Here is a 21,012-nt window from a genome sequence, read left to right as displayed (position 1 = left end):
ATTTTTTAAAACTACTTAGTAATACTACAGATTATTAACATATTACTAAGTAATATTGTTTTGTTGTCAAATAATTATGACAAAACACAAGATCAATGCAAGGAACGTAAAAACACGTAAAAGTTACTGATGTCAGTCGTTTAGAAATGGATAGACGAAGACGGAAAATGAGTCATCTCAGAGGAAGTAACGGATCTCTCATCTCTGTCATCTGTGATGCATCATTTAAATAAATGTCATTTTGAAGTCGGTAGTAAAACAGATAAATAAAAATATTGCCAGTTATTTAGAACTTTCCTTCCTTCCTTTTACTTTTTATTATTTTTGGTATTACAGATTTTTATGCTAAAAATTGCAATAAAACAAAGAAAAAGTTTTAGATTTTTTATTACATCTACTCTTATAATAATTTATACTTTAGATTCTAAGCCTTTGCGGCGACCGCTTCCTCTTCATCGTCGCTGTCTTCTTGCACTTCTTTAGATAGGGTTTTATCTACATGGACGAAGGGATCAATTTTTAGCTTCTCGGTGGATGGCGGACTAACAATGAAACACCTGCAAAATGAAATTGAAATTATAATTTTTCTCATTTGATTTTAATATAAAATTACAACAAAAAAAAAAACAAATTATTAACCATAGATTTAAGAGTAGGTACAGAGGTATTAATTGTCTATTTTTAAAACTTGACTTGCAGGTCATGATCCTTACTGGCCTACTTTAATAACCCACTGCAGGTAGTGGCGTGCATTGGGCCATTCAGGATATGAAACTTAGACCCACTACACTGCTTGAATGTGGGTTGGTGGGCTTATGGTGATATGATAATGTTTTGACAATTCAACAACCAATATCTGATTTTAATGATAAAAACTAGGACCAGCAGCTTAACATGCTTTTAGGGGCATCCATGAGCTTGTAAACTGCTCTTTAGTCCAGTTAAAGAGCAGTTGACTTGTAGGAACTGTTGTAATAATTACCTAGTTATAAATGGTCCATCTCTCTTGGGCCTCACTGACTGAATATCTTTTAGTAATGCATCAATATTCTCTGCAATGTGTTTGGCGTCCATATTTAGCTAAAACAAAGTATTTAATAACTTTAATATAGAATACTCATATGAACTCAATGAAAATGCAGTTGGAGTAGATATAATGTTATATTAACAACATAATTTGATTCAAATCCAAACTATAGCTTGGCAAGTTCTTTTCCCAAAAACCACGACTGATGCATCTCACTTCCCCGCGCGTACGATTTCACACTCGCAGACTTTCCTCCCGTCGCCCGCATATCATGGGAGTGTCATCAACAAACTTGCCAGACTTTAATATTTCAATTTCAATAATACCAGACAATCAAATCTTTCCTCTTTATAATATTAGTATAGATAGCAGAACCTCATGGTTGACGGATTTATCTGCATAGTTCCCAATCGTGAGACTAGGGAATAAAATATAGACACTGATAATGTAGCTTTCTCAGGTAAAAGAATTTTTCAAAATGTTCATTAGTTTTTGAGTTCATTTGTTACACACAATAATACAAATGTTTGTTAGATGTTAACTCTGCCCAATATACAGAAAACAAGTACAATAGGTACCTTCAACTTCATATTGAAATCTGCACTTACCCGACCAATAGGAACCTCTGTAAAACCATAGTTCTTCTGATGCTCATCTGTAATCACTTTATAATGAATTCCTGCTGCAAACCTCTTCACTAAGTCACATATGTTGGCATCTAATGTCCCAGAGCGTACGTTGGGGAATCTTCTCTTCATCAGACCTCGGATAGGTACCAAATCAGTTAGGATGTTGGGATGGGCTATTACATAGTCATAGTCACTGAATTTTACTTCACCTTCCTGTTGATATAAAGAAAAATGGAAAAAATTTAATTAATTAAAAATTTAATTTATAGTTAATATTAATTTATTGCAAGTCTTAGTAAATATAGTTACAAGTAGCTTAATTAAAATATCATGTCACTATTTGTGTTGATCAGATTTAGATGAATTGCCATTGATCTCTTGTAATAAAAGGACGCACAATCATGTAGAAAATTTTACTCAAAAACTGGCCAATTTTGCTTTGGCAGTTATAGAATTATTGGTAAAGAAAATTTTACCTAAAGGCCCTTAAATGTAGTCCAATATTCAATAAAATCCAAATTCAGAGCAAATTCAACCTTAAGGAATGACTTTAAGGTTGAATTTGCAAATGCAACTACTTGAATTAAGTGCCAAGGAGTTGTGTTTGGCACTCATTGAGTGGGGACGTTTTATGTGTGTGTGTGTGTTTTTTGTGCATCCACTTTTTAATAGGAGATTGATGTGAATAGCATAAAATTATTTTATAAAAAAATAGACAAGATTATAATTTTGCAATAATGTTAATAACATATTCTTTATCCTTATACAGACAGACAGGCAGACAACAAAGTGATTTTACAAGCATTCTGATCCTTAGAAGTCTGTAATGCTGTATCATACAATAAAGAAAATCATATAAAGCATTACCTGAATCTTTTTGACTAGTTCAGTGCTGCCCACTGTAGTGGCCCCCGCCTCAGCAACCTGCTGGATCAGCTCTGGCCCCTTGCAGAACGCCAGGATTGTCCTTTCTTCATCACGAGGGAAATAGTGGGGGAGCAGTGCTAGGCGTTGCACGTTTTCTACAAAACGATTCTGTAAGCATTTACATTACTACTTACTTTTTTTTTTACTTAAATATTCATTTAAATTAAATGATATTAAAGGTGTGTTGAACAATATAAGCATTGACAATCTGATTTGTCACCAGATAAGGACAGGGATATTGCTCACTTTCACATGAAATTAATAAGTTTACATACTATAACCACTATTACTCCATTACCAGCCATTAGTTGTGTTGCATTTTGGAATTTGGAACTTTTTGTTGGACCTTTCACAAAACAGCCTCATATAAAAGTATGACTGAAAGAGCAAAAGCAAAGAGAGACCACACTAATGTCAGATGTGTTACTAAAGGAGTTAAGTGGCGTAAAGGTGGTTATCTTGCTTCATTAAACTTATTACTGTAACTTTTTACCACACCTTTTTAGCAGCTTCCATATTAATTTCCACTTGGGCATACACATATGCGTTAGGCTCATTGTACATAGTGGGGTGATGAGTCTCCTGATGAGCCTTCACAGCATCCTCGGCACTGTACACAACCCATTGGTAATAGCGCATGGGGAACACATCATCCATTGAGATTTTCTTGAAGGAGTCATCAGCATGTTTATTTACATTCACTTTGGCTACCCTGAAAATTGTTTTTCATTTATTGAGCATCAAAATATTTGCGTCTGTTGAGATATAGCTGTTCCAAATGCAGCACTAGGAATTGTTCTGTATTGTCTGTGGTACAACTTCTTTTGTTTTTCTTGTATTTCCTTCCGGTGTTGAGACGTTGAGTTTAGTTATGTGGTAATGTTTGTTCTGTTCAAGAGTAAACTTCCAAAGACCCTTAGCCTAAGGTTCCAATAAAATACCAATGTATAAAATACTTTTTATGCAATTTGTTTAAGTATATTAGTATTGAATTCACTTTTGTTGATGATCTGAATAAAACATGGATAAACTTTTTACTACAATTATCATCATTTAGACCTGTTTCTTTACAGACCACAACAAGGCCATGCCTCTCTTTTTAGGAGAGGGGGGAGGAGCATGGCCACACCATACTACGTAAAAGGCAAGCATTTGATGATGTGTGTGCAAACCAATACATACTTATCTTTTCCTCTCTGGTTGTGTGGAATGAAACCAACTTTAGTTATTTCAACCTTGACTTTCTTAGCTCGTGCCTTGGCTCTGGTTCCCTTACGAGCCGCATAATATATTGAACCTGTGTTGATTGGTCTCTGTAAAAATTATACAATCTTTCTGTTATCACTTATTATTAGGCAAATTTAGTCTTCTTTTAGGCAGTTCAGACTTCAGAGCACTGTTAGGTTAAAATATTATTAAAAAATCAATTATTCTTTACTTACAACGACAGTAACATTTTGTTTTTGAAGCGATAAAGTCGTATTGAACAAGGAACCTGAAAGTAGAATCTAAGGTTAGTTTATCGGTTGTCTAGGAGATTCAATGAATTGAATGTTATTTAATCTCACGTAAAAACGGTCCCGCCATGGTTGATTGTCTGTAGCCTATTATTTTTATATTTACATTTAAACTTTATTTTTAGAAAATAACAAAACAAATCGATCGTATTAAAAATAAAGTTAGGTTATATGAATAGACAATAGAGAAGATCACAGATTAAATATTAATAATTTAATAATTTGAGCACGCCATTGACAATTTCTTTGCTTGTCTATGCGTATTATTCTCAGACAAACTTTAAAGGGAGCTACCTCGCAAGACATCACACCCTCTGTTAAAGTATAAGATCAACGACCTAACGCGTTTTTAAGAACCGTTTCGTAACTTGAAATCGATGTTTTATTGTTGTAATCGTTTTCGTCGTGTAAAGAGCTCCCTGAAAATGACGGTCTGTGTAGTTGAATGACAAAAAAACGGTCATAAACTTCAAGTTTAATAAAATATGAAAATGATACGTTTCATTTGCGAGTATTTCTAATTTATATTAAATTAAGAATTTAAAAATAATCGATTGTTCAGCCAGAAAAATGGAACGATCTAGTAACCAAATAATTTTTAAAATGAATTCATGCAATGTGTTTTTAGCCTGTGTATAAATTATACATGTGTGTATTGCGAATTAAATTTATGGCTGTGTATAAAACCAACTTTAGTTATTTCAACCTTGAGTTTTTAGCTCGTGCCTTAGCTCTGGTTCCTTTACGAGCCGCATAAGAAGGCAAAATACACTTTATTTGGTGCTAAACATCGATCTAATATTTCCTCTTTGGTGTTAAATATTTTCGATGTGTGTGAAAGAAAGATTGACAATTTTGTTTATGAATTTGTTTGCAATTCAAGTCCACAGTTATTTAGTCTGAGGTTTTATTTAATTCAAGAAGGAACATTTTAGTTATAAAATGTGTTTTAGTTATTCTATGCATGACTTTACTTAAATCTTAAATGAATCTTAAATTCCTGTAATAAATTTAAAATGTGATTGATTATTATTTCTATTTGTATTTTACGTCAACAGAATCGTCAGAATGTACAGCCGTAAAGTTGTTGACACTTGTTGTCTTTGTTCATTGAACTGTCAAGCTTCATTTGTCGTCTGTGCTGTCAAGTCAAACTTCAAAGTGCTTAGTGCTGACTGGTGTCAAATCAAAATAGTTTTCGGTTACGGATTTATGATGTGGGCAAACAAACTAAAAAGATAATATTAATTGACTGAATTTCCCACTGTATTAGACAGCTTTATGTTAACTTGTAATGTTTATAGTGTATAAGAAGCAATGGAGAAAGTAAATTGTGTATTAATATTAGTTTCATTAGGCGTGTTGTTGTGGGGTGTGGCCGGACAATATGAATGGCAAATACGCGATGCTTTCGACGAGATTCGGGGTAAAATGGACAAAATCTCACCCGACAACTGCTATATTAGCCATCTAGACGATCTATTCTTACCAGAAGACTCGGTCTCCCACCATCCTGATGTAAAAGAGATAAATATCAACCCCGTGTTCCCGAACAGGACTGCTTTGTTGCATTTACACAACATGGCTATGACCAGAGCGTTTTTCTGGAGTTACATCCTACAATCTAGGTTCATACGACCCGCCATAAACGATACCTACGATCCAGGTATGATGTATTATTTCCTATCGTCAGTGGCGGATGTGTCTTCGAACCCATACATAAACGCTAGTTCGATATACTTTTCGCCGAACATGTCGTACACGTCGTCGTACAGAGGGTTCTTCAATAAAACTATGCCAAGATTCGCGCCAAGAGCTTTGCGTGCAGACGATTTCAACGATCCAGTACATTTACAGAAAATATCAACGTTAAACACATTCTACGTCGAAGATCAGGGTGCCTACGAGCCGGACAGCTTATCTAAAGATTACACATCAGATTTTTACCGCATTAATGAGTGGTACTCACTGTGGCTGCCAGACAAAGTGGACAAGCGACATGACACCAAAACAACTTACCAAGTTGAAATCAGATACGCCAATAACACTAATGAGACATTCACATTCCACGGACCACCAGGAAATGATGAGGTTTGTAAATGAAGAAATGAAATCTAAGTGTTTAAATCTCATTTGTTTTGCTTTTTTAATAGAAATGTTATACAATTTCATGTGTTTCTGATTTAATTATATCAGCTTGGCAAAACAAAATCATTTAAGTTTAGTATGTCTACTAAAGCTTACTGTTTAAGGCACCATTGGTTTTGATGGTTTTCTGCAAACCATCACAATCATTTGTTGCCCAAAAAGGTGGCTAGTGCCTTAATTTGCTCTCTGAGGTTAAATACCTGAGGTTGAGTTTATAACTGAAACAAATAATTATGAAAATCTAACATGTATGAAAGCCTCTTATAGCATTGCTTTTACCTTCTTTTTAGACAATAGTATTAATATCACTGGCATATGAATGTGCAATAAATTTTGCAAATCAAAGAGCCTCAATAGCTCAACAGTAAGGGAGGTCAGACTCATCCCCTTGGTCTATTGTCGTACCCACTCCTAATACAGTCTTGTATAGTTGGAGGGGAATGGGAATATTGGTCATATTTAAAAAAGCAGTGGCAAATATTCTTTTTAAAAAAAAAAATTCAATAAGTGGAATTTAGATTAAATATATACATTATATTTATTTACAGACTCCTGGTCCTGTCAACTGGACAAAACCTTATTTTGACTGTGGCAGACTGAATAAGTGGTTGGTGGCAGCAGTGTCTCCTGTAGCTGATATCTACCCTCGACACACACAGTTCAGACACATTGAATATCCAACGTAAGTTTACACACATATTTATAGTATTAAGCTAAAAATTGTAGTTGAAAATAGTTTAGGTAATAATTTTGAATTCTTATTTTTTAATTTAGAATTTTAATATTTGTTTCTGTTATTTTAATTCTGACTTGATTAATTTTGGTTTGCTTTTATGTAGTAAGTACTCAATGTATATTTTGTATATAGGTCTGTGGGCCTGAAATAAAATGATTTTATTTTTTATTTTATTTAATTATTTATAGATAGATACCAGGTAGTCTAATAAACTTGACTTAGTTCTTTGTAGGCTAAGGTAGCTAGGTTCTCTCAAACTGGATTCATTTGTAACCCTTGTAACTTTATTTTCAAGTTGATTACAGCATGATCAATAATAATATAAACATCTTACAAACACCTCATAGATTATAAATGTTATAATTCTAGAGTAGACCAATCAACCCTTTCTAGACTTCCATGATTATGACTTTTTTACATTGTTTTGACTGTTCACCAAACAATGTTTTCTGTTTCATTAAATCAACAGATACACAGCAGCAGTTGTTATGGAGATGGACTATGACAGGATAGACATAAATCAGTGTCCTCCCAGCGAGGGGAATGACAAGGCAAACAGATTTGCCTCCACTGCACGATGTAAAGAAGAAACTACTGAGGTATTTATGAGTGGATTTACAATACAAGATAATTTGTCTGCTTGTACCATCTATTTTTGATTTTGTTTTGGTCCTACTCACTGCCAGGTGTTAAAGGACTTAAAGAAGTAGAGAATTTGCCTATGTTCTAGTAGTTAGACAGGAATAAAAATTCCATTTTGTTATGTATTCTATATTTCACAAATACATAAAACTACTAGTAGGCCTAACATGCAACCAAATAATGAATTTTGTAAAGTGAAATAGACAAATGTAAACAAATAGCAGCACCACTGGAAATCTCGCTATCTCTATCAGTGCATTGGGATAAAAGAGATGGGACTGAGTCTACTGTGCCATCATTGATTGATATTTTGTCGGTTTCTCTCCAAGGGATATGTTGTTGGGAGCATAATGATAAAGTGTGGATTGAGTTTTATTTCTAAAGAGAATTAAGATAGTAATTTATGACATTATCTGTGTGCATATCTGGTCTGGCCATTTTTGTGTTAGTAATTTATTTTTTAAAAATAATTATCTGGGCTCATCCTACATAATTCAGAGAAATGATATCGCACATGACATCCTTTTTATTATCACTTCCTACTATTTACCATATCTGTACTGTAATAAATAGTTTTATGTAATATTATAAAGAAACTAATATATATTATATATATTTTGTCTCCATATTCCCATATTCTCATAAGTACGGGAACTATGCGGGTGAAACCAGTTTGTTTTGCTAGTATACCACAAAATCACTAGGCCACTATATTAATAAATTATCATACAGCAAATGTAGATGTTTTGTTGTATGTATAGTCTAATGAAATTGTGGGCTACTCTCGCCCATATGTTATTTTATTATTTCTATAAAATAGAGAGTTAGGAAAGAATAAAAAAATATTTTTCATCATACTTTTTTTTATTCCTTTACAGTGTGAACCAATACACGGCTGGGGTTTCCGTCGAGGAGGCTACCAGTGTCGCTGCAGGCCAGGCTTTCGGTTGCCTAGCATCGTGCGCCGCCCGTACTTGGGGGAAATTATAGAACGGGCCACCTCTGACCAGTACTACAATAACTTTGACTGCTCTAAGATTGGATGTGAGTGAATTAAATTCGCATTGTCAAAAAAAAACTCGTAAAACGCCGAAATGCTTCCAATGCAAACAATATCAAGCAAAACATCATGCGTCGTGTTACTTGACTGATAGTTCAGTGAGCATAGCTGAACACTTTTAACTAATTTAAGTAATATTTAATAAAATATTTTTTCTGGGCAATTCTATGTCCGGCAACTAGCATCCAACGTTACAACGGCGGCGGTGGCTGTTTTAACGGCCTCCGTGGCGCAGTGGTATGCGCGGTGGATTTATTTGACGGAGATCCTGGGTTCGATCCCTGAGTGGGCCAATTGAGGTTTTTTTAATTGGTCTAGGTCTGGCTGGTGGGAGGCTTTGGCCGTGGCTAGTTACCACCCTACCGACAAAGACGTACCGCCAAGTGATTTAGCGTTCCGGTACGATACAAGTTAGCCCGCTTCCATCTTAGATTGCATCATCACTTACCATGAGGTGAGATTGTAGTGAAGGGCTAACTTGTAGAGAAAAAAAAAAAAACATCTCGCCATAAAGTAAAGACACTATGTAGTTTTCCGTTACCTAACGCGCAGCAGTAAATCCACCAGATCCCCGAGCGACAGTTCCGCGCGTTTGATGTGTCACGTCAACCGAAAATTACGACCGATAATTCTGTTTCTAAAGGTTCGGCGCCGAACTCAGACTAATTAGATAAAGACCTGCCTCGCAAGACATTATTTTTCTGTCAAAGTATATGATCAATGATCTTATGCGATTATAAACACTGTCTCTATAGAATCGATGTTTCATAGTTTACAATCGTGTCCATCGGTTAAAAACCTCTGTAAAAATACCTTTTTGTGTAGATAAATGAAAGATAAAAGTATAAGATATGTATGAAATCTAAGCTCATTTTCCTTAGAAAATGGCAGAAAATTTTGTTTGTGAATTTGAGTGCGATACTAGTCCTTATGTATTTAGTCTGAGGCGCCGAACGGTCTGTAGTGTCGCTACACTTCGTAATGCCTTCGCCGAGATGTCATAAAGTGTGATTGAGGTTGCAATCATATTTACATACATGAACTTTCCAGGGATCCAGCGTCTACCGGTGCAATGGGAGAAGGCTCATCCTTTCGTACGCGCGTTGTACGCCGACCGCTACTACGAGTACGTGAACGCGACCAGCGGGCCCGCCGCGCTGCACGCCGAGCGCGTCAACGTGTACGAGGTGCTCAACTTCATCAGGGGTGTGCAACCCGCCAACTGTTCCGAGTGAGTTTACCTTATCACCTAGCCGACCGCTACTACGAGTACGTGAACGCGACCAGCGGGCCCGCCGCGCTGCACGCCGAGCGCGTCAACGTGTACGAGGTGCTCAACTTCATCAGGGGTGTGCAACCCGCCAACTGTTCCGAGTGAGTTTACCTTATCACCTAGCCGACCGCTACTACGAGTACGTGAACGCGACCAGCGGGCCCGCCGCGCTGCACGCCGAGCGCGTCAACGTGTACGAGGTGCTCAACTTCATCAGGGGTGTGCAACCCGCCAACTGTTCCGAGTGAGTTTACCTTATCACCTAGCCGACCGCTACTACGAGTACGTGAACGCGACCAGCGGGCCCGCCGCGCTGCACGCCGAGCGCGTCAACGTGTACGAGGTGCTCAACTTCATCAGGGGTGTGCAACCCGCCAACTGTTCCGAGTGAGTTTACCTTATCACCTAGCCGACCGCTAGTACGAGTACGTGAACGCGACCAGCGGGCCCGCCGCGCTGCACGCCGAGCGCGTCAACGTGTACGAGGTGCTCAACTTCATCAGGGGTGTGCAACCCGCCAACTGTTCCGAGTGAGTTTACCTTATCACCTAGCCGACCGCTAGTACGAGTACGTGAACGCGACCAGCGGGCCCGCCGCGCTGCACGCCGAGCGCGTCAACGTGTACGAGGTGCTCAACTTCATCAGGGGTGTGCAACCCGCCAACTGTTCCGAGTGAGTTTACCTTATCACCTAGCCGACCGCTACTACGAGTACGTGAACGCGACCAGCGGGCCCGCCGCGCTGCACGCCGAGCGCGTCAACGTGTACGAGGTGCTCAACTTCATCAGGGGTGTGCAACCCGCCAACTGTTCCGAGTGAGTTTACCTTATCACCTAGCCGACCGCTACTACGAGTACGTGAACGCGACCAGCGGGCCCGCCGCGCTGCACGCCGAGCGCGTCAACGTGTACGAGGTGCTCAACTTCATCAGGGGTGTGCAACCCGCCAACTGTTCCGAGTGAGTTTACCTTATCACCTAGCCGACCGCTACTACGAGTACGTGAACGCGACCAGCGGGCCCGCCGCGCTGCACGCCGAGCGCGTCAACGTGTACGAGGTGCTCAACTTCATCAGGGGTGTGCAACCCGCCAACTGTTCCGAGTGAGTTTACCTTATCACCTAGCCGACCGCTACTACGAGTACGTGAACGCGACCAGCGGGCCCGCCGCGCTGCACGCCGAGCGCGTCAACGTGTACGAGGTGCTCAACTTCATCAGGGGTGTGCAACCCGCCAACTGTTCCGAGTGAGTTTACCTTATCACCTAGCCGACCGCTACTACGAGTAACCGAAAAATGTTTATTTAATGAGCAGTACTCTGTCACTTCTTGATAGCGGAGTGGATATAACAGAGCCGTGATAGCCGAGTGAATATAACCACTGCCTCTGATTCTGGTGGATGTGGGTTTGAATCCAGTCCGTAGCATGCATGCACTCTTCAGCTATGTGCATTTTAAGAAATTAAATATCACATGTCTCAAATGGTAAAAGAACACATCTAGAGGAAACCTACCAAACCATACCAGAGAACTTTCTTATTTGGCCTAATTTCTCTTATTCTGAGAGGAGACTCGAGCTCAGCAGTGAGCCGAATATGGGTTGATAACGACTCATTAGTTTGATAGGGTTAAGGGGTTTCGCTAACATTTCACAAGCATTCATTCGTCTTAGCTCTGGAAGCGTAACTATGGAAACCTCTCACCAGCCCTTGATCCATTTGGCTAAAAGCAACTTGGAGCTTAGATAAATCGGGAAAATCCCCTCCATTAAGGAGAGATAGCTAAAAATAAACTACTAATTTTATCGTAAAATACGCTAATGAATTTTCTAGCAACAATATTAAAATGCATTACGCCCAAACCTTGCCCCGTTTTGTTTAGTAGTCTTTTTGTCTAGTAGTACTAATAAAAGATATGATTTTTGCAGCTACAACCCAACAGATTTGTTCTTGAACGGTGACATAGCTTATGGTGCAGAAGAGCAGTTTGAGAATCAAGCAAAAATGGCCGTGCGACTCGCTAACTTCATCAGTGCATTCTTGCAAGTATGTATTGCTGAAAAAGCTTTATTTTTCAATATTGCATACAGAATATTTACAGTAATAATGTAAACAGTGTCTTCTAAACTAAGATTCCCTGTGACTGGAAATAACTAACTTCTGTTTTATGTGCTGAAATACATTGTACAAAATGATTTATGTACTTATTTTAATGGTTACCATTACCATTCTACCGTTTTAGACCGGTTATTATTCAGTTTCTTGATCTTCTCGGTAGATACTACTTTCTTAGTTTTGAAAAGTCGAGACTCTGGTATTCTTATATACCTGGTTACTCTGCCTTTGGAGGCGGTAATAGAGTTACTTAAGTATTTTGACTTGTCAAAATTATTGGTGTCAAGCATATTTGTAGAAAACATTGTATTTCAAGGTATCGGACCCCAAAGAGGTGTTCAGTGGCACGCGAGTGGCGGACAAGCCCCTCACTGAGGACCAGATGCTCGGAGAGACGCTTGCTCTAGTTCTTGGTGACTCGAAGATTTGGTCGGCTGGTAAGTTAGATATTAATGGGGTAGTTGACTCATATCAAACTCAAACAATATTCATTTCGCATAGTTTATATTAATTAATGAAAGTTAAGGATTTCTTATAAAACAATTGAGTTTAGAAATAAAATTTTCCAAACACCAAACGCTGTCATCCATTTTGTGACGTCACAATATTACTTGATGTACTAATCTTCAAACTAATTGTCAACTAATATTTTTTGTCAAACGCTCCGTTTGTTATAGTGACGTCATGGAACAGTTGAAATATAGACCATCATGGCCGACGCGTTATATATTATTATATTTAAATACTAAAATTTTCATGTAAAATAAATTCTTTAGCTCGTTCAAACGAATGAAGATTTTATGTTTTGTTGTACTTTACAATATTTAATTTTGAAAATTCTTTCATCAAAGAAAAAGCTACATTACCGAATAACATAGGCTATATTTTATCCCCATATTCCCATGGGGATTGAGAACTGCTCGGATGAAGCTGTGTGGGATCAGTTTATTAATAAAGCAATGTATTTCAGGCACATACTGGGACAGGAACAAGTTCACGAACCGCACATTCTTCGCGCCCTTCGCCTACAAGACTGAGTTAAACACGCGGAAGTTCAAACTGGAGGACATGGCTCGGCTTAATAAAACTGGTAAGCATATATTTCATATATATCACATATATATGAAATATATGCTTACCAGTACACATAAGATATTATTTTTGTTGGAGGGCATTCTATAATTGATACTGAATACATTTTTTATGCGTCTTTTTGTTGACCGGCCATCACGCTAAAACGAATTCAAATGATTTAAGATCATAGCACGAAAAAAGTTATATTATAGAATACTTTTTATCGCGAAAATAAAATAATAAAGGGGTTAAATAGAGGTTGAAAGTTTACATCGATTTTGACAACATAAAACATTATCATTATCATTGTCTATAATTATAACACAAAACATTATTAATAATTAGAACAAAACATTATTGCACAAAATCACTAACGCAACTAGCAGCGTGACGGTGTCCACGCTGCCTAACAAACAACTGAGCTCAAGTCTTAAAATACCCTCTTATTTATATTATCACTGTTGCAAAAGCTTTGTAATAATACCTCCCCTCCACAATAACATAAATTATGAATGTTAATACCCATAATCGAGGAGATTGTAACATAATTTAATTACAGATGAAGCATACACCAACAAGCCGTGGTTCCAGTTCCTGAAACAGCGATGGTCGACTAACTTTGACAGTCTAGAGAAGTTTTTCCTCAAAATGAAGATCCGAGACAGTGAAATAGGGAAGTACCTGAAACACTACGAGAGATACCCCACGTTCTACAGAGCAGCGAACATCAAACACGGTCACTGGACCCCTCCATACTACGACTGTAAGGGTCACTTGAAGCAGTGGGTCATAACGTATGCTGCACCGTTCTTTGGGTGGGATAATGTTAAAGTGAAGTTGGAATTCAAGTAAGTGCTATTCTTTTAATTTTAAACTAGCCGACAACTAAAACACTCACAAATACCGTGGCTTTCTATTAGTAAAAACAATTTTCAAAATTGGTTTAGTAGATCCAGAGATTATCCCCTACAATACCACAAACTTTAGTTCTCCATATCAATCACAATCATAACTTATGCTATCTTAGGATGTAGAATTTAAATTATCGTATTATTCATATTAATTTATTATAAAGCATCTCTACTCTACTATCTATAAGCTACCTCCTTGCCAAAGGAGATGGGCCAAAATTGTATGGAGCCCAGGATCAGTCATGTACCCTGGCGGAAATAAAAGAAAATATTTTTTTTTAACTATTTTTGACTATACAAATCTACAAATTTACTTTAATTCGTTTGAAATAATATTCATTATCCCCCAAGAAATTCAACTGCACTATAATGATGACGTTTTCAATGCAGTAGACGATTTGACGTTTGCCGTCAATTGTCATGTCATAGTTGCTTTATGGGCGCCATCTTGATATAATTCAAAAACTTGGGTTTTAATTTTATTTATTTCTTTTTATTTGGTTAGATTTGTTCACTTATTTAGATTTTAATAAAATCCTTGTAATTTTTAAGTTTTAATGATACTGGGTACAAGAGTAGACCAGAGGGCCTAGTGGCAGTTTGATACTGTTACCGTCACGTAACGTAAACGCGAATTTCTAAGGAATTGAAACAGCGCCATCTAGTGACACTACTGCACAAATGTTTCAATTCCATATAAATTTGCGTTTACGTCAACGTGATAGTAATAGTATGAAAATATTGTAAACTCCCACTAGGCACACTGAAATGGACCATCTCCTTTTATCTTTGTACATTAAGCCGTTTTTGAGATTTCGTGATTGAATGACCTTTCGCATTTATATGTGTACTATTTATATATGTATGTATGGTTTACCGTTGCCTCATTCCAGGGGAGTGGTGGCGGTGACGATGTCGCTGCAGTCGCTGGACATCAACCAGTGCCCGGACAAGTACTACGTGCCCAACGCCTTCAAGAGCACTGACAAATGCGACAAGAGCTCTTCTTATGTAAGTTCCCTTATTTCATTACAAGTGTTTTTTTAAACTACCTTATTGGTCTTACCACTAGGTTAGTCGGGTTTATGATTGAAAAAGTCAAAAAAGTTCTTGGTTGAGATGTGAAATATTGAAAATTTTCCCAAGAAATTCTCAAGCAGGAATGGGGAATCTGATGGTATTCACACCCTATCCCTCGTCAAGCACGTCTCACTTGTGTCATGCTTGTTTTTCAAACTTGTTCATAAACAATTAAATTGAAAAAAGATCATTATATTTTTTTTAAAACATGAATACATAAAAGTTTTAATTTTTAAATATTTTTTTTTGACAATTACTAAATACGCTGTTGGCCATGATCTATATTTTAACTGTTTCATGAAGTCACGATTAGTTTGTTGTTTATTACTTTTAGTGAAATCAAGTAATATTGTGACATCATAAAATTGACGACAACTTTTTTTGTTTCGAAAAATTTTATAAATACATATTTTTTAAATTAAGTTTTCCATGAATTCAATTTATACATTTATCAAATTTAATATAAAGGGTCCAAAATATGTTGATATCAATTAATAAAAGGTATGGATCTTTTATTAATTGATATCAACATATTTTGGACCCTTTATATTAAATTTGATAGACCACCCTAATTATACCTACATTAAGAACCTCCCCTAATTGAATTGCACAGGTCACACACATAATACAACACTCTCCACAGCTGTCAAATTAAAATAAAACCATTTTTTTACAGTGTGTACCAATCCAAGGTCGCGGGTTCGATTCCGGCGGCTACAAGTGCGAGTGCCTCCAGGGCTACGAGTATCCGTTCGAGGATCTCATCACGTACTACGACGGGCAGATCGTGGAGGCGGAGTTCCAGAACATCATAGAGGACAAACAGACACGCATCGACATGTTCAAGTGTCGGCTGGCGGGCGCCGCCGGGGTGCGCGGTAGTGTTGTTGGGTTACTAGTGCTACTGATGTTTGTATGGAGGATGAGGTAAAACATTTAATATGAAACATACTGTTATGTAAACCTATAAATCGCGTCGAATGAAGCTGCTCACATAATTATCATCGAACTTCACTTTGGTAAGTTTGTATGATTTTTAAGTATTCCGTACAAATAAACGGCCGCGTGGCGCAGTGGGTAGTGACCCTGCTTTCTGCATCCACCGCCCGTGTGTTCGATTCCCACAACTGGAAAATATTTTTGTGATGAGCATGGGTGTTTTCCAGTGTCTGTGTGTATTTATACATTATATAAGTATTTATATGTAGTATATAAATTTATATTAATATTATAATATCAACTATCTTAGTACCCATATCACAAGCTACGCTGTATGCTTACTTTGGGGCTAGATAGTGATGTGTATTGTTTAGGTATATTTATATTTATAAAAAAAAAAAATTGAAAATTAATTCTTAATGCTTGATTTCGATTTGGAATTCCGCGAGACTACTGCAGACTTAACGTTTTTCTTCATTCGGAATGTATATTGTTGCAAGGGCTCGCATTGGTTATTTACGCGCGCAATTAGTTCCATTTAGAAAAAAAAACGTATTTTCTAATCATTTCATGCATTCGGTTTTCCGAACACGGAAAACGGAATCTGAAAACGAGTGTATGCAGCCTAAGGGTCACACATATCTCGGAAAGGGATCGTAACCGAATCGCCTCGCCGTTAACCAGTAGCCCTAACATGCGACCAGCGACATATCTCGTGACGAGAAATAAACAAATATCGATCTATTGCTGCTAAACCGGAAATCCTTTTATTCATTTATTGTGTTGGGAAGAAAGAGATGTGACTACTCTGCCACCATTGGTTGATATTATCGTCACGAGATGTGTCGTTGGTGGCATGCAAGTTAAAATTGATATTATGTTATGCATGACAATATATATACATATTGTTTGCGAAATTTAATTAATATTTATCAATAATAGATTTATTGTCATCTAAAATATATAATTACTAGTGTTAGATACCCGTTCTTTAGTATTTTAAATGTGAAAGTAAAAGTCGTAGCTCATTAGAGCTACCCGGGATTTGACCCGCACCACAAGCATGTAGAGGTGAGACATACCTGCAAAATACAATACCAGGGCTTTCAAGTACGAGTGTCTAAAAATACTAGGGCTAAATACCAGGTTAAGTAATAGTTTGAAGTATTTTATTTTGCCAATACGATTGTGTTTCTTTTGTCATTAGAATTTGGATTAGTTTCCTTTGCCAAACCGGCGTCTGCTTATCAAATACTTGGAAGTATTTCGAGTCCGTACCAGGGCGTCCTAGTACGAAGTAAAACCCTGGTATAAAAAACGGTTTGCGTAAATATGTGAGAGTTGTCCACTCGAAGTCTGCGCGTGGACACCTCGCGAGCGAGGCGATCCGGTTTTAGTACGGAGTTGATGTAGTGAGCGCGTGCCCATACGAATATTTAACCACTCGAGGCGAGGCGGTGCGGGTCGGGTCTCGGACTAATGAGCTTCGACCTTAAGACTGTTGGTCTGTTCATCTGTTCCTGGCTAAACCACTACCGATTAGGATGAAATTTAGTATAAAGATAAAGTGGTCCATGGAGCAGAATAACTTCTTTTATTACGGAAAATACATGATTCCAGCGGGATTTAAAAAAAAAATCTGAATTCCAATATCAGAGGAGACTAGAAGCTTGGCAGATATTGTAACTTATAGTATTCTATATATTTGTATCAAAACAATCTATTTTGTATTATAACATGTATTATTACAAGTTTAATTCTTATTAATAGATTTAGTATGTAGGTGAAAGTTAATGTCAATTGCAATAAGTTTAATATCTGTGACCGTTTTTTCACGGAGTAAGATTTAGTTAAATACCGCAAGCCGTCCAAAAACGTGCTCAATAGAATTATTATCAAGCGCCTATTTATAATTTTGTTAGGTTTCGTCTTATTTTAGTTTGTAAATCGAAGTTTAAATTGATTTATTAATTATTACTTTCTATTATATATACATACTGACTTGTAGAGATTGACAATGATTTTTTTTTAATATTTTGTATATCATGTTAAATAATTTTCGTGACATCATCTTAGTACGAATAGTTAGAAGAATTATCGTCAAAATGGTTTACACCATTGGATATAATTCTATTGATTGATAGTGTTTGCAGCAATGCTCAATATCATTGTTATTAGGTGTACCTAATATAGGTGGTGGAGGTCTTGACACTTGCTATTTTGATTGCAAATTCGGTACAGTTTTGAACTCACCACCATTTTCACCCATCTTAGGAGCTGAAAACTTTTAGCTCTTATAAAAATACGAAGATCTGGATTTTCATGATTTCTATCATGTATAAATACAAACCTATATTTATTATAGCTTTAAAAAATGGTAAAATTAAATCTCAAGTACATATTTTAAAACTTTTTTTTTTATTCATTATGAGTTATTACAACTGAAACAAAATTATACTTTCCTTTATTTTATTTCTCAAGTTTCTTCTTTTGAAGCTGTCTTTCTTCAGTTGCCTAAAAATAAACTATTGCTCGAATTAAAAAAAATCAGTCATAACTATCAGTCTTTATTTTTTTATTTTCTGCTATTAATCTCCATTATAAACAGTGTTTTAAACTAATCTTAATTTTTTTAATAGCTTTACGATGGTTTCTATTTACACTTGTATTTGTTTCTCGTTTTTCTTTTATATGTTTAAAATATTTTTGAAGTATTTTCATCATTTAGAATAAGACGACTGTATATAATTATTATCTCCCTACTTAATATTTTAGTAATTATTTTTTTTACTTAAGTATTGATATTATATGAATCTCATTTTTTTTTTCAATTTCATGAATTTAGTATTATAATTGTGTGTATTTTTTAAACATAACTAAAAGTATGTAGTGAATTATATTATTTGTCAGAACAGGTACAAATAGCTTTCTAAATACTTTATTGTAAAAAAGTATTAATTAATTTTTAGGTAATTAATATTCTTTACAAGAATTTCATTCTAACTATAAATATATTCAACTATAATTAAATTCAATTGTCTTCATTTAAAGATATTTCCATTTATTATAATTTTTACATGCTTTGGTAACAATAACAATTCAGATATTGTTAGATACCACAGAATAAATAATGATACAGAATGAGTCTTTATTCTAATATTCTTTAATCTGTGGATAATTCTATTTTAATTATATTACTTTAAATAATAAAAATTACAGTGTATTTTCTTGTATGGTTTTTAATCTATTTGATTTGCCTACTATTTTCTATAACATTAAAATAGTACCATATTATATTAAAATTAATTTACCTATTAATTATTAAGTAATTCTATATTTTTGACCAAAATATACCTTATTTTATAATGCCTGTAGGATTTAACTGTATTTATAAGAAATATAGTAGCAATCTATTAAACTGAACATTTGAATTTTCAACTTATTTTAGACATCTTGACATTTCTCTGATAGCCCAGTCAAATAAGGATTTCAAGTCGGCATGAGAGATAATTAACTGTTTGTCACTTTGAACAGCAAAATTAATGTGTATACTAGTTTATAAAGCAAATATTTCGTAGCACCACAATAAACTACTACTTAAACTAGAAAAAACCAATAATAGGGTAGTTGACCCATATCAAATTTAATATAAACATCAATTTCGTTTAGTACATGGAATAAGGGTCCGAAATATATTGATATCAATTAATAAAAGTTAAGGATTTCCTATAAAACTTAATTGAAATATCACATATTTTTTCAAATTTTCCAAACGCCAAAAACCCTGTCATCAATTTTGTGACGTAGTGACGTCACACTTGATGTACTAAACGTCAAACTAATTATTACTAATATTTTTGTTTTATTTACTAATGCTCCGTTTGTAAGGATTTGTTATAGTGACGTCATGAAACAGTTTAAATATAGACTGTCAAGGGCGACAGGCGTTTTGGCTCGTATTTTCAAAAACATATTTAAAAACTAAAATTTTCATGTAATCATGTCTCAAAAAAATATGAAATTTTTTTTCAATCAAGTAGAACGATAAGGAACAATTTAAGACAATTAAAAAAAAAGAGTCAACTAGCCTATTGTATTGTGTAGTTGAAAGTATGGTGTTTAGTATTTTAACATTACAATCTATGCTCTACTGATTCTGTAATATAATATTTTATATTTTATTGTCTATTACTGTATTGTTTGAAATTGTTTTACTAACATTAAGTAGGTAGTAGTTATGGTAACATTCCAAAGTACTGTAATATTTCAGAATGTGCTGCCGTCCATTTTGTGCCTTTTATAGTTTTATAATTAAATCCCACGTGAATTTTGTATTGAGTTTTATTTGATTACCTACTCATAACATTTTCTTGTACACTGAAAATAACAATCGCAATGAATAATAGTATAGCTTGGCAAGTTTGTTGATGACAATCCCATGATATGCGGGCGACGGGGTAAAAACTGCGCGGCTGTGAAATCGTGCGTGCGGGGAAGTGAGGTGCATCAGTCGTGGGTTTTTCATTCATCGCTACACGCCGCCAGCCCGCGCGAACCATCGGGAGTGTTACGAACGAACTAGCCAACGTATATCAGTGATTTTGTGTTATTATTATATTAGATATAGTTGTGTATAAGCAGAGATTATGTATAGTATGATGCAAACCTTATGACGTTTTATGCGTTGCAGCTTACTACAAAATTTTAGGTATCAACGGTAACGTAGGGGTGTGGCGGTATGGTATGGAGCTGCCTTGGTTCAGTGGTTAGCCTATATTACGTTGGATTACAAAACCTGGATTCATGTCCTGGGTTGAGCTCTCAAATACTGAGATTTTCTTCTAAGGGTCCATAACCTTCAAACTCATACAGGGCCCATAGTCATGTGCTGGTTCTTGCAACGAGGCACGATCCAAACTTTGGATTGGTTTGGACAT

General features: G+C 36.0%; 2 protein-coding genes across 2 annotated transcripts; one reads left to right on the top strand and one right to left on the bottom strand.

The window, feature by feature from the left end:
* Positions 1-370: 370 nt before the first annotated feature.
* Positions 371-4,291, bottom strand: LOC112046963 (50S ribosomal protein L1). Its single transcript, XM_024083835.2, has 8 exons — positions 4,152-4,291; positions 4,026-4,078; positions 3,766-3,896; positions 3,082-3,295; positions 2,524-2,691; positions 1,636-1,869; positions 983-1,080; positions 371-557 (listed from the first exon to the last, which is right to left on the bottom strand). The coding sequence occupies exons 1-8, from the start codon at positions 4,168-4,170 to the stop codon at positions 425-427; spliced, it is 1,050 nt and encodes a 349-aa protein (XP_023939603.2). The 5' UTR covers positions 4,171-4,291; the 3' UTR covers positions 371-424.
* Positions 4,292-5,268: 977 nt separating this feature from the next.
* Positions 5,269-20,407, top strand: LOC112046962 (uncharacterized). The gene is made up of 11 exons (XM_052883759.1): positions 5,269-6,191; positions 6,797-6,930; positions 7,454-7,583; positions 8,505-8,670; positions 9,737-9,917; positions 11,885-12,002; positions 12,388-12,508; positions 13,042-13,161; positions 13,705-13,993; positions 14,950-15,067; positions 15,813-20,407. Exons 1-11 carry the CDS (start codon positions 5,418-5,420, stop codon positions 16,065-16,067), a joined length of 2,406 nt encoding a protein of 801 aa, XP_052739719.1. The 5' UTR covers positions 5,269-5,417; the 3' UTR covers positions 16,068-20,407.
* The last annotated feature ends 605 nt before the right edge of the window (positions 20,408-21,012 follow it).

Source organism: Bicyclus anynana, chromosome 10 (assembly GCF_947172395.1).
Source record: "Bicyclus anynana chromosome 10, ilBicAnyn1.1, whole genome shotgun sequence".
NCBI classification, from domain to species: domain Eukaryota; kingdom Metazoa; phylum Arthropoda; class Insecta; order Lepidoptera; family Nymphalidae; genus Bicyclus; species Bicyclus anynana.
The sequence above is the reverse complement of the archived record's forward strand: the minus strand, read 5'-3'. Positions and strand labels throughout refer to the sequence as shown.

Bases quoted from the DNA above. Each gene is read 5' to 3' on its own strand.
- LOC112046963 (XM_024083835.2), bottom strand. The intron at 3,897-4,025 runs GTAAGTAAAGAA...TAATTTTTACAG, and splicing joins AACAAAATGTTACTGTCGTT to AGACCAATCAACACAGGTTC. The intron at 2,692-3,081 runs GTGTGGTAAAAA...AAATGCTTACAG, and splicing joins ATATGGAAGCTGCTAAAAAG to AATCGTTTTGTAGAAAACGT.
- LOC112046962 (XM_052883759.1), top strand. From the start codon at position 5,418: ATGGAGAAAGTAAATTGTGTATTAATATTAGTTTCATTAGGCGTGTTG. The intron at 12,003-12,387 runs GTATGTATTGCT...TTGTATTTCAAG, and splicing joins TCATCAGTGCATTCTTGCAA to GTATCGGACCCCAAAGAGGT. The intron at 12,509-13,041 runs GTAAGTTAGATA...AATGTATTTCAG, and splicing joins CTCGAAGATTTGGTCGGCTG to GCACATACTGGGACAGGAAC.